At 43.6% G+C, this 16,509-nt stretch overlaps 1 protein-coding gene across 3 annotated transcripts in view; it reads right to left on the bottom strand.

The window, feature by feature from the left end:
- ITPR2 (inositol 1,4,5-trisphosphate receptor type 2) overlaps positions 1-16,509 on the bottom strand; it is a 345,272-nt gene that overhangs the window by 110,624 nt on the left and 218,139 nt on the right. For all 3 annotated transcript variants that reach the window (XM_061582221.1, XM_061582222.1, XM_061582223.1), the window contains 3 exons: positions 5,501-5,609; positions 3,429-3,616; positions 1,004-1,187 (listed from right to left, as the gene is read on the bottom strand). In XM_061582221.1, coding sequence (XP_061438205.1) covers positions 1,004-1,187; positions 3,429-3,616; positions 5,501-5,609 — 481 coding nt within the window. The remainder of the gene's footprint in view (positions 1-1,003; positions 1,188-3,428; positions 3,617-5,500; positions 5,610-16,509) is intronic.

Raw genomic sequence — 16,509 nt, 5'->3', positions numbered from 1 at the left:
CAGCACATCAAGTGATAAGACAGTTCCTGAATAGCAGGCATTGAGATATTTCTGTATGTGCTGGCTGTTGAAAGTCATCGTTATGTCAACCAAGTGTAGGACATTTTTTAAAATCACCCATTGCATTAATCATGATTTAAGCTGTGTTCTAACAACTTCACTGGTTACCAGTTGGTTTCCAGACCCAATTCAAAGTGCTAGTATTGTTTTTAATGCTGTATTTGAACATTGTTGTGACCTGCCCTGGGACCTTTGGGTGAAGAGTGGGTAATAAATGTTGCTGCTGCTGCTGCTGCTAGGAATGGAGGATTTGTGGCCTTCCAGATGTTGTTGGACTCTAGCTCTAATCAGCCCCAGCAAGCAATTCTGATTATCAGGGATTACAGTTCAGCAATATCTGGAGTGCCATAGGTTCCCCATTTTCAGATCTATACAGCCTTAAAGTGTCTCAGACCAAGATACCTAAAGGGCTGCCTATCCCCATATGAATCTGTCCAGATGCTTAGTTCCCCTCCCTTCTTAGTTGTCAGGTCACCGGATATGCCTTGACTGTGGCATTCCCACTCTGGGGAGGTTTGTATGGCCTCTTCTCTCTCATTCTTCTGAGTGCAAGTAAAACTTGCTTTTAAGAAAAGCTTTTGGAAGACGATAACATTTTGAGCTGTACTAGTGGCTAAGTATTCTCTATATGCTGTTCATATTTTTGTTTCTTTTACATATTATGCTAATTTCTTTTATTTCAGAACTCTACTTGTTTTTGAGTTGGTAGCAACTGATTTTGTTTTAATGTAATCTTACAAAGTTTTGCATTGTGGCTTATTATGCTGCAGCATATACTAAATATTTTAAACCAATAAATAATGTTGAATGGGTCGGTAGGAAATATCACTGCAGCACCACCAAATGTAGGAGTGCTCTTCATTCTGTGAGTTTTTCAAGAAGCCATTCTGAGTCTGCAGTAAAATCAGTACTGGTGATGAAATACACCCCTAGTTTTCATTACCTCTCTTTTTTGGAACTGATACAGTCAGGTCATTGTCATCATCCTTCTTTTTGCTGCTCAAATCAATTGTGTTTACTGTTACAGTTGATCGGATTTCCTTCTGGGCCGTTTTCATTCGATCATACAGAACTTTAAAAAACTTTTCAGATTTTTTCTTCTCATTTAGTTGCTGATAAAAGGAATACTGTAGAGGGGAGGGAAAGTAACCACTTGGATATCAGTACATTAATCATGGGGAAATCTCTGCTATCATAACACTAGGCACACACATAATACATTGCAGCTTTCAAAAGAAGTCTGTGGTGATAACCAATGTCTTATGCCAGAGAGAACGAAATCTGTGTTGCAGGCCACATGGAAATGTGCTGTATTTCCAGATCTGCACATCAGGATCAACAGGACGGAACTGCTACTCACCACTGGTGAACACTAGTAAAATGCAAGGCTGGTAGGTTATTTCTGTCAGTAGCAAATATATACTGTTAATGCCACTCACAACACAAAAAATGCCTCTGTTGAGTTAGATCAAGGTCCATTCAATCCAGCATTCTGTATCCTACACAAGTGGATACAACCCACAGTATTCTAAAATGGCCACACCATTGATTTATATAACGGCTTTATGACACTTTAAATCCTTTTTCTAATAATCCCCAAGCAGGAGTGTAGCCGTCCAAGGTCTCTCGGGGTCCTAGACTCCTTGCTTTTTTGGGAGCAGGGTCCCAGCTGGGTCTCCAGCATCCTACAAGCCAACCAGCATGAAAGGGGAGTGTGTTAGCCACTGAAAAGAATCTTCTAACATGCTTCCTTGTCCTTTCCTCTTGATTGAAGCCAATTAGACTTAAAGGAGGTGACAGCCACTAAAAAGACTGTTCTTGGTACCTAACACACTTCCTTTTCATGTTCATTGGTTCCTAGGGATGTCTGTTTTTGGAGAAGGTGTTTTCTGGAAGGCCTGAAGTATGTGGAGGTGAGGATGGAGAGCAAGCAAGCGAGGGGGCGTGGCTGTGAGGAAGTATGGTGCGACTATCAGGAAGGGACCCTGCACTTCTGAATTTGCCACTACGCTTCTGTTCCCAACATTGGGTTTGCCTTTCTCACTGCCTCCACACAATGAATCAATGTTTTCAGTGGGCTTTTCATCACAATCCCAAGATCTTTTTCCTGAAGGTCATAGTTACCTCAGACCAAAATGTTTCTAGTTCAGACTAAAACTTTATTTAAATTACTGTATACCACTTTTCGGCGTTCTGTTAATACGGCACCAGCGGGGCGATCAGCTGGAGGGGGGCTGGAGCTCCCCACACTCCTGCTGATCGCACCGGAGGAGGGGAAGATCAGCCGTAGCGTGCTACAGCTGATCTTCTCTTCCTCGGGGGCGCTCAGACTCACGCACTCTAGCTGATAGCACCGGAGGAGGGGAAGATCAGATGCAGCTCGCTACAGCCGATCTTCTCCTCTTCTGGCGCGATCAGACTCGCGCCTGAGAACAGGAAGATCTGATCTCCTCCTCTGGTGTGATCAACGGGTTAGGTTCCAGACCCCTGCACTACAGCTGATCCGCTTTTCTGTGGTTCTCGCTTTCTGGCAGGGGTCTGGAACCTAACCTGCCGTATGAGTGGGGCCCTACTGCAATGAGCAGGGCTGACATCAGGACCAAACTAATCCCTAGCACTGGAAGAAAATAGAAGATATTCTGAGGGTGTGTACAGATATACAGTAGGGCCCCACTCACACGGCGAGTTACGCTCTGGACCCCCGCTGAAAAGCGAAAACCGCTGAAAAGTGGAACTCATTGAATAGAATGGCACTTGATGCCCGAAAACCGCCGTAAAAGTGTGGCTTTAGTCTAATTGGGTCTAACTGAGACCTCTGCATTAGCGAAGAACCGTAAAGCAAAGCGCCATGAAGCAGGGCCCTACTGCACATACTTAGAACCATCAAACCTTTATGGAATTGCACTCACCCCATAGAGTCTTTCCTGCAGGATCAAACTCAGGAAAAACAAAGTCTGCCAATTTTCAGCAGATGCTGGCAGTGCTCAGCATTAATTGGCTAGTGTATGTGTCACCATAAAGCCACCTGCCCTCCCACAACTGCAAGAACAGTTTTTCCAAGTTTAACAAAACCCTAAAGCTGCCAAGCAAATGGTTAATCTGTGAAACTTGCACAGGCACTAGAGAGGAAAGAGCAAACAGTCTGCCAAAGCATGAAGGGAGGAGGGAGGAGAAAAAGGAAGTCAGCACTGGAGTGAGGTAATTGCATGTTTGACGACTGAAGGCAAAAGGAAGACAAGCTCAGCCCGAAAAACATTGACTCCTGATTGTACATGTGCCTATGAGCACCCTCAAGTTGCTTTCATATTTGAACAGGTTTTCAGTATTAATAGTTATATGGAAAGAATAAAGCGACACCAAATAAGTACCTGAATCTGCGTGTTTCCACCTTCAAGCAATGCAATCCCAAACAGGATGGCTTCAGAGAATATCCTGTCATTTTTGGTACTAACTATGACATCTGTGACAAGTTCTGATGCTCCTTCTTTATCCAAAAGGCACTGAATATCATGCATTGACACACCAGACTTATCTGAATCTGGTCCTGAAAAGCTACCTGCAACAAGAACAAATGAATGCCAATAATCAGGGTTTAAAAATCATTCAAATTAAATATTATTTCCTAATTTTCTCACATTCAATATCTGGTAATAACACTTATGGCTATACTGCTATAGTAATGTTAAAGAGTGTTACAGTTTAAAATAAAATTAATCAAATAATCAACAGGCTCTGATATGAATCAGGGCTAAGCTCTAAAAACACAGGGGGTGAGCGAAAGAAAGAGCACTTCTCAGCATGCATAAAGTGACCCAGCCAAGGGATATGCTGACCTGTTTGTCTTCCTTTTTAAAAATTCTAAATCTCTGTGGTCCATCAATGTGTTTTAAATTTACTAATTAAAAGTGCATCCTCAAGATATCTTTAACAGTTCAAAGTGAAACTAAACTGGATTGAACGATCTTAAGTAACCATCTAGCTCAGTGATAGCGCACATGTTTTGCAAAGCATGCACTCTGCAGCAGAGATGGACAAACAGTCTGACTTGCAGCTTCCTGTGTTCCACTGTTCCTTAAGAACATAAGGTCTTGCTAGATCAGACCAAAGGGCCAAAGTCCACCTCCTCTGGCATTCTTTGCAACAACCCCAGCAACCAGTGCAAGTGCTATTACATGGCCCATCAAAAATTGGCCTATACTCTTCCAGCCCCAAGGGATTGTTGTATATGTCCAGCCTAGCCTGGCTCTAACGTAACTGCTCAATGTCCCCAGTAAGCCACCACAAATCTACTACTACTACTACTACTACTACTACTACTACTACTACTCCTCCTCTAGTAGTAGTAGTAGTAGTAGTAGTAGTAGTAGTAGTAGTAGTAGTAGTGGCAAGGCCAAGGCTATGTGTATTCTGCTACTATGCAAAACTTCAGCCTGTTGGATGCAAAATTCAACTTCCTGGGGATCTCCAGGTTTCCCCCCCTTCCAAATGTGAGCAGACATGAGCAAAAATTAGCCATCAGTCTCACTTAAATCAATGGAGTTTAAGCTAATCATTACTAATTCCTGCTGCACTGTGTTCCACATTTCTAGCCCTCATGGCTTTGCAGAGAGGCCTGAAAGTGTATGAGGAATGTCTGGCAAACTCTCAGAATGGAGAGGACAGGCTGAACAAAGATTTCAAGTGGTCAGTTAGCAAGGGGCATCTGTGCCTGCCAGCTATACTTTGCTGTTACTGATTAGGAAAAAAAACAGAATAATGAATTAAGCAAAATAACCAAAACATGAAAATTAAGTCACATATTTTGCACAGGGTGCATATTTCAGTTTTGCCTTATTATTAATCTTAATATTATTGCAGTTATTTCACAAATACAATTACATTTATATTTATTAATATATGTAGGTATTTCAATTAGGCGAAAATCTACCATGGTGCTGAGTGTGCTGAAGCCTGCTGAAATCAATGGCCTTAAGTGTGCTTCACTCTATGTTGGAATGTGGCATTCATTTTAAAATTAATTTTAATGCTGGATACACACAGCCAGCCCTGTGGTTTTCAGGTTAGCGGATATTGGGCATGATCTAGCCAAAGCTAAGCACTTTCATTCTGCAATCTGATACCTTACTTATCTGAAAGTACTCTCCCATTAAAATACACTGTGTGTGCATTCCTATGCACATTTACCTGGGAGGAACTCCCATTGACATCAATGGGGCTCACTACTGAGTAAACATGTATAGGATTTTCCTGCACAGGATTAAGCTGCATATCCCTTTGATTTCAATAGGAGAGTTATTTTCTCCTATGGAAATCAATCGGGATGTACTTGACTTTTCAAACTGCATTTTTCCTTGGTTGAGACATATACGCCTTACTAGAAAGGAGAATAGCGCTGACTGTATTTGTTCTAAAAATTGATTTGTTTATTATTATTATTTACCTCCTCCCTGTGTGGTTTTGCCATAGTTGCTGGAGAGAGGACCATTGACACTGCTTCCATAGTCACCTTTAAAATAGCGATTGAGAAGTATTTTCCTCAGGTTGCTACCCTTTAAGAAGATAAACACAGTAGAAAAAGTCACACACAGAAAAGTCACTACTACATCAGTGGGTAGATTTATCTATTTATTTATTTAATTAATTAATTTGTATACCGCTTCATACTTGAAAAGAAGCCTCTAAGCGGTTTAGTGTTAAAAAAAAATAATCAAACCAAATTACACATTTAAGACAAAACTTTTTTAAAAAAATCTTAAACATTAACATAACCTAAAATAACTAACATAATAAATCATAATCACTAACAGATTAAAACACAAATATACTAGGAAGACAACCCCACCCACCAAACACGAGTGTGAGTGTACATCACTCCCACTTCTGCTGCTACCACCCCAACTTAAGCTCTCACCCAAAGGTGGGGCAACACTACATACTCCCCATCCCTGGAGCTCCCTCCTCTCACCAGAGAGCACCCACAATCATTCCACCCCCACACAACACCCATAACAACAGGGGGTAGCACCATCCTTGAGGATAATGCACAAAGTTGTATGTTCATGCATGGGGATTTGAAGATGCATTCTGTTGAAGCCATCCAGCGACTATATTTTTCTTCCCCACCAGTAAACTGGCACAGTCCATTAATGCCTTACAGGCCAGAATCTTGGGCTCAGGCTGCTCTCCCCTGACTGAGAGCTGCAGGACGAGAGCCCTTTTGCTGTTGCCCTTCGACTCACACAAAGGGCTCGCATCCTTGTCAGGCACGAGTTTAAATAGGTACCCTTTTCCCCCACGATGCCTTTAACTGGAGAGGCAGAAGTTCAACAGGTGCACATTCCCCTCACCCTGCTCAAAAGAAACCTGCTACCCCGAAACTGAAGCAAAGTTCAAAGTTCAAAGTTTATTTGCAGTCAGAGACCCATAAAATGGCTAAAATAAACTACATTTATATATACAAGGAAAAAGTGGGTTAAGATACTATGCATTGCTTGGAAATGGATCATCACATAGAAACAAAATAGCAGTGAGGTTAAATTCTCTTGTTTTTAGATTATACACAACGGAATGAGTATTTAATATTACAGCAAATAAAATTCATCATGGGAAAAGGCAATATTCCAAAAGCTTTATAGACATAGTATCATAGAAGTAATTTTGATCGTTTAAGCTGAGCTACGTACACATATTTTGCTACTGCTCTCGTGTGTTGTTCATTTTTACCTCTTAAGAGATAGGTAATAAGCTCACCAGGAGAATTGTTGGAATACTTTGCTATAATCAGAGAAATGAAATTTTGTCGATCCTGTATGTATAGTGGGCAATCTAAAAGGACATGGGAAAGAGTTTCCGGTACTCCCTCATTACATAAACAGCAACACTGATGGAAAGGGATCCTCTGGTATCTACCTTCCATTATTGAAGAATATAGACAATTAAATCTGGCCTTTGCAAATGCGTGACAGTATTTAGGTATTATTAGATATTCAAGGTATCTCACGCATTTGCTAGGATCAAAAGAAAGATTGTGATAAAGAGGTGTACAAGTTTTAGAAGCAGCTGCCATATCACTTTGTCGGTTTATGTCTGATATTCTATTGCAAATAGTACTTCTAGTGGTGTCTATATCTAGGGAAGCTAGGTGTTGTATAGAGAGACCTATTTGAAGAAGTTTATCTTGAAAGAAGTTCATCCAACTGGATCTAAACGTGTCATCCCAGATGTCTGCTAGATAACCCGGAATTTGATTATATGAAAGTTTGCACCAATAATTGAAGGCTAACCGAAACTGAAGCACACCAAAAACACAGGAAGGCATCAGCTCTGCGACGCCACAACTACTGCACTTCCAGCAAAGCACTTATCAGGTCCAAAGGAACCTCCGCTCATTCTCTCCTCGCACAAACAAACTTCAGAGCGCCTCAGCAGCACCTCTCCATTCGCCACATGAAAATTCTTCCCCGGAAGTCCCGCCTTGCTCCACGGAAGTCATAGATTTATGATTTTATGACTTTTATGAAGCTCCATAGATTTATGTTCTTGAATCTCTTGTATTACTAGGCTGTACCTCAGTGGTAGAGCATCTGTCCTGCATGCAAAAGGTCCCAGCTTCAATCCCTGGCATCTCCAGGTTGGGCTGAAAATGTCCCCTGCCTGAAACACTGGAGAGCTGCTACCAGTCAGTGTAGAAGATACTGAAGTAAAAAAGCCAAAGGTCTGACTCAGTACAAGACAACCTCCTACGTTCTTTTCAGACTGTGAATCCACAGGGTGATCCAATTTTCCTTGTCCACAGCTCATATATGCAACCTTCTGTCACTTCAACAGAGGACCCCAGTACTCTGACAGGAGCCAGTACCAACCAGTGAGGAGAGAAGCAGCAGCCATTACTGTTGGGGCTCCAGCTTTGCCTCTAGCTATGGCAACTCCTCCTCCTCATTAACTTCACAAAGGAGAAGGCAAGTAATGGCTGCTGCTGCTCTTCCACCTGCTGTTACTCACCACTAACAGGATGGGCAGCACGTGGCTAGGAGCAGTGGCCACTGCTCATTCATCTACCGTCGCCTAGCTCCTGACCACTGCTCATAGCTGCCCTCGTTGCTTGTCTACTCCAGTAGATGGGTGAGTGATCTGTGGTGGCAGAAGGAGCCATGGCAGGCACAGAAAAGGGCAAGCAGCCTGTGACTGCTATTCTACTTCTTCTGCTTCTTCTTCTGCTGCTTCTGCTTCTTCTTCTGCTTCTTCTTCTGCTTCTTCTTCTGCTGCTGCTGCTAATTATCTGCCCACCAGAGTGAGCAGCGAGGGTTGCAGGAGCAGCTGCCTTCATCTGCTTTGCCTCTGAGGCGGTGGTGGGGCCATTGCCTACAGCAGCAGTGGCTGCACCTAGCAGGGAACCACAGGGGGCATCTTGCTGACGGCCCTCCCAAACCTGGAGCCATCTCTAGCAACACACAAATAGAACCCTATGACAATTACACCTAGGAGGAGGAGAACCCATGTGAAAAGGGGGTATTCCACATTAACTCCTGCTTGTTGACAGACTCTAGGGCCATTTACATGCGATGACTACAATCTGTACAATCTGGGCATAGCTGGAGTTGCCATAATTTCAGTTGTCAGAAATTATGCCTCTGTGGGTTTGCTGTCTAAAGGCAATCCCTGTGTGTGCATGTGGGATGCTGTATGTATACATTGGATTTACGCTTGCTGAACTGGGTTATGCTACACTGTCTGCAATGCAGATGGGTAAGAGGCCAGCACAAGCTGAAACCACGTGAAGTGTGTATTGGGGGGAGGATGTCGGTGTACAGCACAGAACATCTAATATGGACCTGATCCCCTTGAAACTGCCCACACATTCACCTTATAGATATTTGGAGTCTCTTAATTATGGTTTTAGGTATAATAAATAATTTTTTTAAGAGTGGGCCAGCATCTAATAGGCCAATGGCAAGAGTAGGGAACCTTTTCCAGCCTGAGGCTGCATTCTCTTCTGAGCAACAGGAGTCCTCTTCTGAGGGCTACATGCCATTGGTGGGCTGGGCCAGAGGCAAAAGTGGGTGGGGCAATGAATGTGAATTTCACTTTTGTATACAGTAGGGTAGTTGCTATACCCTTCTCTATCCCCCATCAAGGCAAGCAAGAAGTATTACCAGAGTTCAAGGACACAGTTACTCCAGCCAAAAAAAAACTCAAGGAAGATGCAAATCAGGACCAGTAAGGGGTATGGCGTAGGGAGAGGGGATGTGGGGGGGAAGTAGGGTTGCCAGGTCCATGGCCTGAGACTGATCCTCTATCTTTAGGAAAAGAGAAAGTCAGCCAAGTGCAGGTGTTCTTGCAACACTGTAATGGGAAAAACCACAAGGTGGAATTCTCCCTTCCCCCTGCACAACTTTTAAAGATACAGAGGACCTCTTGGAGGCTGGGCCTGGCAACCAAGAGGTCTTCTGTATCTTTAAAAGTTGTGCAGGGGGAAGGGAGAATTCCACCTTGTTTTTTTTCCATTACAGTGTTGCAAGAACACCTGCACTTGGCTGACTCTCTTCTCCTAAAGATACAGGATCAGTCTCAGGCCCCGAACCTGGCAACACTAGTGGGGGGGGTATGGCTTGAGGAGAGTACCAAAAGCCAGATAGAAAGGCCTGGAGGACCACATCTGGGGTCCAGATGTGAGGTTCCCCATTTCTGCCCAGCGGGATTCCCCCCTTCCCCCCCTTTGAAGAGCTCAGCGGAATGTATGCCACATCACAAACTGCTTTAAAACTCCCCCCCACCCCCAGTTTCAAAAATTGCTTGCCATATAGCACAAGGATCTGCTACTTGAGAAACACAAGTTGAAACCTCCTTTGGGAATTAGTTGTGTGTTTCTTTGGATTCCAGATGATGACAATGCCAATTATTACTGTTATTCCTGATACAGCCAGGAGGAATTCTGAATTACACAAAATTCCAAGACAATACATCCCATGCATCCCAGAATAATTCAGTGGAGAAGTTCCTGTTCTGAGGTAAATTATTATGATGATCCATCTAAAGGGTGTACCAGACATGGATGCACTAAAATGGACTCGCTGCAAAATAGCATGCACATGTGCAACAATAAATCATTCCCATGGGAAGCAAGCCACCTCAACATTTATGAAATCATCATTCCTTTGTTTCCTTCATTTTCAGAGGGACAGGCTCTGCTATTAAATTCAGCATACCACTACTCTGGAATTTCAAATTTACCACATATATTAATGAATTTCAGAAACCATATAAAAGCAAATGCATACATGAGAAATACCCCCATTTAGAAACCAAGTTTTATGTAGGATGGGGTGGATAACCTGAGGCCCTCCAGATGTTGTTGGACTACAACTCCCATTGTCCCTGACCTAAGGCCATGTTGGCTGGGGCTGATGGGAGTTGGGGAGTCCAAAAACATTTGGAGAGCCACAGATTTGCCATCCCTGATGTAGAACCCAAACAGCTCTTAGATTTCAAACTATGCTCTCCATGTATTTGAAGAGTATGATTTGAAATCTCACACGCCAACCCAAAGGAGTATAGCGCAGACAGAGCTACATAAGTACGTCCCTTTTCAAAAAGGTTAAAACCCCATAGATCAACTGCTTGGCAATAAAAAAAACCCAGCTCCCTACTCTCTCTCCAAATAGCTTAGTAGCTATGGGCCACCTACCCACCTGTCAAAGTTGACCCATGTGGTGGGGGGAAGGCTCTGTTTTGCAAAGGAACACCAAGCAGGACTGAACTCTCCACTCACTGACTGAAGAGTGGAAGGTTCAATCCAGCTCTCATTCTTTAAAAACGAAAAAGAACAGTACATTGATAAAACAGATATTTTAACCATTTATTTTAGAAAAAGTAAAGAACGCTTTTAGAAAAGTTGGAAGGGGTCACCCACCTCCTTGTGTTGACTTCCATTCAATACTGTATAAAATCTCTTCACTTATTTTCAAAACAAATTTATTACATATTACAGGAAGTCCTCGATCCCTCCTTCCCCCCCCCGCCCCGCTGTTGGAAAACAGAAGACCCCAGTACTGCTTTACGTGGACGATATGGCCCTCATCTCTTTAACTTGTGTGGGGTTGAGAAGACGGCTCATTAATTTGAAAGGTATTGTAAGAACGAAGGACTATCCATTAACTACAAAAAGACTAAAGTAGTTGTCTTCGCTAAGAGGCATGAGCAGCATAATTGGATCCTGGATGGGCATAGCATAGAACAATGCCGCTCATTTAAATACCTGGGTCTCCATTTTTCTGAAAGCACTCTGTGGCGCACCCATTTAGAGGCAATCACATCTTCAGCCACCCGTCTATTGGGGCCTATAAAGAAACTCTACCATACTGAGGGCCATCGTCTAGTACAGCCTTTCCCAACCAGTGTGCCTCCAGATGTTGTTGGACCACAACTCCCATCTTTCCTGACCATTGGCAATGCTGGCTGAGGTTGATGGGAGTTGTGGTCCAACAACATCTGGAGGCACACTGGTTGGGAAAGGCTGGTCTAGTAGAACCAACATTAAACGTTTTTGCAGCTAAGAACGTGACCCACCTTCTGTATGGAGCAGCAATTTGGGGCAAGCAGTGTAGAAACCAACCCGACATATTTCAAAATAAGTTCTTCCTCATCATGCTCATCTCAATGCTTTTATTCACATTTAGGAACACAAACCCTCCCCATCTGCTTGTCACAGCGAATGGAATGACGTCTATAGCTCTTAACAATATATGTGTGTGGAATGTAAATAGTGCTCAGCTGACTCTCAATTCTTATGTAATGATAGTAGGAAACACAGTATAGCTTTGAAGACACAGCATAACAGTCTTATTGTTATCCATTAATACCATTCTTTTGTCTGTAACAATAGCTACAAAGGGTAGGAACAAAGGCCCAGGGAAGCAACATGTAATTTATGTAATTTATACATAGTTCTAAAGGAGATCTGATTGACAGAAAGTGACAAATATTTCTAAAAGGAAAATACAGATTTAGCATAAGTCAAGAAGATGCAAACAAAATTTGATTCCTGGCATCCCAGTTTTATTATATTCTAGGTGTTTCCACCATACATATATGGTCATCCTCAACTAAATGAGGAAGATGCTCCTAGAAACCTGAGACACCCTAGTGGAAGACTCTACAGATCTCAGCAAAAGACTTTACACACATTTTGGTCCATCAGGCATTCTCTGTGAGTACACGAGCTACGCAAAGGGTAGTGTGTCCCATAATTGAAATCAAATATGTTTAAATGCAGTTTTGTATATGTCTCTGCACCACCATCCCACTTGCCTCTCCCTGGCAAGGGCCCCTGCAGCTTGAAAAAATAGTCTGCGGCAGGGGCCTGGCTTGGTGAGCTATATCAAAGAGTGTGTGATCAACCCACTTCAAGACAATTAATCTCAGGAAGTGTTAAATCTCCTGGTATAAACAGGGCACCTGGCTTTCTGCCCTTACCTACTCAGTATGAACAGAACCTGCTGTGCTTATGGCTCCAGCTTCCTACTATTTCTAACTTCTCTACATCCTCCAGGCCTAGATTTGGATACAGACATCCATTGTCAAATCCTTCCCCTTCCTTCTTCTTCTGTCTTTCCTAAATGCTGAAAATGTGATTGCAGGACCCATGTAGGAGCATTGTGGATACAGACAGCCATTGTCACGCCCTGTCACTCTTCCTCTCCCCTTCTTCTGCCTTCCCCAAATGCTGAAAAATTGATTGTAAGCTCCACTGGACAGGGACCTGGACAGGGGCATTGCAGGGGTCGGCCCAGGAGTCCTGGGATCTTTGCACTAGACCTGGATCACCTGCTCCTCCCACTCCTTTTTATTTTATTTTTTTAAGGGAAGGACTCAGTGCAAATACTTATTTTCTTGCATTTTGCATTTCTCTGAAAATCATCCTCAGTTTAAATCTATACATATACATCTATGCCCCAGGTCTTTTAAGAATCTAGCAATGCCTCTGGACCTCTCTCTCTTTTGGCTGATTTTATTCTGCAAAAAGCTATGCACTGATGGCACCGTATAAATAAATGGTAATGTACATATTGAAGCTATAGATGTCATATGTAATTCCAAACTGAAACAGATGGATAAAGTCACAAACCAAGCAACACCAACTTTTTATCCAGTCTGCCTCTAATAAAATCAAGGCAGGTCTTTGACTCAACAGCAGTCCCATGGGCCAATGTGTGCTTGCAGCTGTAGCATGCGAGTCCAAAAATATGTACCAGATTTTCCAGCAGCTTTTCACAGAGAAAGGGGCCACCCACGCAGCTCAGCTGCCTCTCATTAAGCAGGGATGCCCCAAACTGCAAACGCAGAGATGTTTAAACAAGCATTATGCTACTCCCACCTGTATTTCCATAATGACAAACCTAGGTTTATAGAGGAAGTATGAAGCAAACCACTTGGTTTAAAAAAATCCAAATAGATATTCCCTTTTCTCTCCACTTCTTAACTACTATTTTTTAAAGTAATTTTTGAAACAAAATCATTTTCTTTCATGTTATCTTACAGGAACATAAGCAACAAAATATTGTAATTGTGAAATATTACAATCTGGGTGTATGTGGATTACTTCCACAATTAACATGCCAGAAACAGCATGCTGGTGCACTGCATATGAACAAAATAACAGTCTTGCTTGATCAGACCACAGGCCCATCTAGCTCAGCACAGCTTGCCTCCAGGTAGCCTATAAGTGGAGCCCGGGGGCAATAGCTCTCCCCTAGTGTTTGTCCCCAGCAGTGCCGCGTTTTTAGAGTTATGCTACCTTTGAACAATTTATCTGTCATGAAGCTAGAGACCTCTCAGCCAAAGCGAGGTCTTGGCTACAGCTCATGATTACTGAGGCATGAGCTTGACCATGAACCTTGGTTTGGACAACATGCTAAGCCCAGTACAGCGCAGCAGCAAACGGAAAGAGGAGGACCAAAGCAACTGCAAGCTCCCCTTCCGGAGCCCATGTTTGTGAAGCCATTGTTTGGTTTACTGTGTTGTGTGAACCAAGCCAGCGTCTTAACTATTTTTAAAAGCCACCTAATTTAGTGGTTATGACCACAATAATAATACACAAGCCCTATTCAGTCCCACCATCTTGCCCGTCAGCCCAACCGTCTACACTTCATGCTACGTAGAATGCTGTGCGATCAGGTGATGGGGACACAATGCTGGGGATGGGGCTAGCAAGCACAGCCCTGCTCTTCACCTCACACAAAGGAAGTCACATGAGGAGAAAACACCTGAACAGGGCTGGTATGCAGAGCAACTCTTTTTATCTCTCCAGGCTCTACTGCCAAGCTCCTTCATTGGTTGACCCCAGCTTTTAGCATCATACTGTTGTTGTTATGTGCCTTCAAGTCGATTACGACTTATGGCAACCCTATAAATCAGGGACCCTATGAATCAGCAACCTCCAATAGTATCTGTCGTGAACCACCTTGTTCAGGTCTTGTTAGCATCATATGAGAGGACAAAATAGATCTATCTGTTCCATTTACACCATCCATACTTGTATAAATATCTCTTGGTTCCTCCCTTGCACATCTGTATCCTGTGTCAGTGTTCTACAATTCCCATTTATTTCAATGGGATAAGCTGAAGCACATGTGAAACATTTATAATTGTGAGGCTGATTGGGCATGAGTAAAACATCATAACTGTGCCTATTGTGTGGCGGTGAGGGTGGCAAAGGACCACTTCTCTGCCTCCATTGCATCCTCAAGTTAGACGTCCAGTGGAGCTTTTCCGTATTGTCAGGGGTCTGTTGACATCAACTCCAGGAAATGGAGTTTTAGATCCTTCGGAGGTCCACTGTGAATTGTTTGCAAGGCACTTTAAGGGTAAAGTTGCTTGCCTCCGTAGCAGTCTTGATGCCCCATCCCTATCTACTGTAGTCCCCAATGAGGTGTCCAGTGCAATGTCTGCTGCAACTTCTTGGGAACAGTTTCAGTTGATGCGGCCTGATGACATAGACAAGGTGCTTGCGATGATGCAGCCAGCAACGTGTCCTCTCAATCCTTGCCCTTCTTAGCTTAATAAAGTTTGCCAAGGGGGTTTGACGAAGTGGATCCAGGGTGTGGTCAATGCATCATTGCGAGAGGGAGTGGTTCCAGGCACCTTCAAAGAGGCGGTGATCTGAACGCTCCTGAAAAAGCCCACCCTCAACCCATTGGTTTGTGACAACTACCAACCGGTTACAAATACCCCCTTTTTAGGGAAGGTGATTGAGTGGGTTGTGGCACAGCAGTTGCAAGTACTCTTGGATGAAACAGATTATCTCGACCCATCCCAATCTAGGCTCAGGCCTGGTTATGGGACAGAATCGGCCTTGGTCGCCCTGATGGATGACCTTTGTCGGGAGAAGGACGGGAGGAGTGCGACCCTGTTATCCTTACTTGGATCTTTCAGCAGCTTTTGATACCGTTAACCGTGGTATCCTTCTGGGCCAACTTGGTGAGCTGGGTATTGGAGGCACTGTTTTACAGTGGTTCCGATCCTATCCCCAGGATCGCTCTCAGAGAATAGCATTGGGTGACTGTCTTTCAGCCCCCTGGCAGTTGTGCTGTGGGGTGCTGCAGGGTACCATCTTGTCCCCCATGCTGTCTATATGAAGCCCTTGGGAGCAATCATCAGGAGATTTGGGGGGATGTGTCAGCAGTATGCTGACAATACCCAGCTCTATTTCTCCATAATAATAATAATAATAATAATAATAATAATAATAAATTTAATTTTTGTGTCGCCTATCTGGCCGAAGCCACTCTAGGCGACGTACAAACTAAAATTCAGTAAATTACAATACAATACAGATAAAATACAATAAAATCAGAACAATCATTAATCACAGCAGCATGAAATCAGTTAGGGCGATCAATAGATAATAAAATATCCCAAAAAAGTTAGCCCTCCCCGGAATTCCTGAAGGCCTGTCCAAAAAGCCAAGTTTTTAATGCCCGGCGAAATATATCCAGGGAAGGGGCATGGCGAAGATCGAATGGGAGGGAGTTCCAGAGAGTGGGGGCCGCCACTGAAAATGCCCTCTCTCTAGTCCCTACCAACCTAGCTGTTTTCATTGGTGGGACTGAGAGAAGGCCCTGTGTGGCTGATCTGGTTGGGCGGCTTAATCTGAATCGGAAGAGCCCGTGCAAGCTCTGGACTGCTGTCTGGACTCGGTGGTGGGCTGGATGAGGGCCAATAAACTGAGTCTGAATCCTGGCAAGATGGAGACACTGTGGATTGGTGGTTCCCGAGTTCGGATAATTGATCAGTTGCCTGCTTTGGATGGGGTCATACTCCCTTTGAAAGAGCAGGTCCATAGCCTGGTGGTGTTCCTGGATCCATCTTTGTCACTAGAGGCTCAGGTGACCTCAGTGGCTTGGAATGCCTTTTACCAGCTGCAGCCATTTCTGGACCAGGATAGCCTGACCA

This window comes from Rhineura floridana, chromosome 8 (genome assembly GCF_030035675.1).
Source record: "Rhineura floridana isolate rRhiFlo1 chromosome 8, rRhiFlo1.hap2, whole genome shotgun sequence".
Lineage (NCBI taxonomy): Eukaryota > Metazoa > Chordata > Lepidosauria > Squamata > Rhineuridae > Rhineura > Rhineura floridana.
Note: the sequence above shows the minus strand (reverse complement) of the source record. Positions and strands in the feature narration are given on the sequence as shown.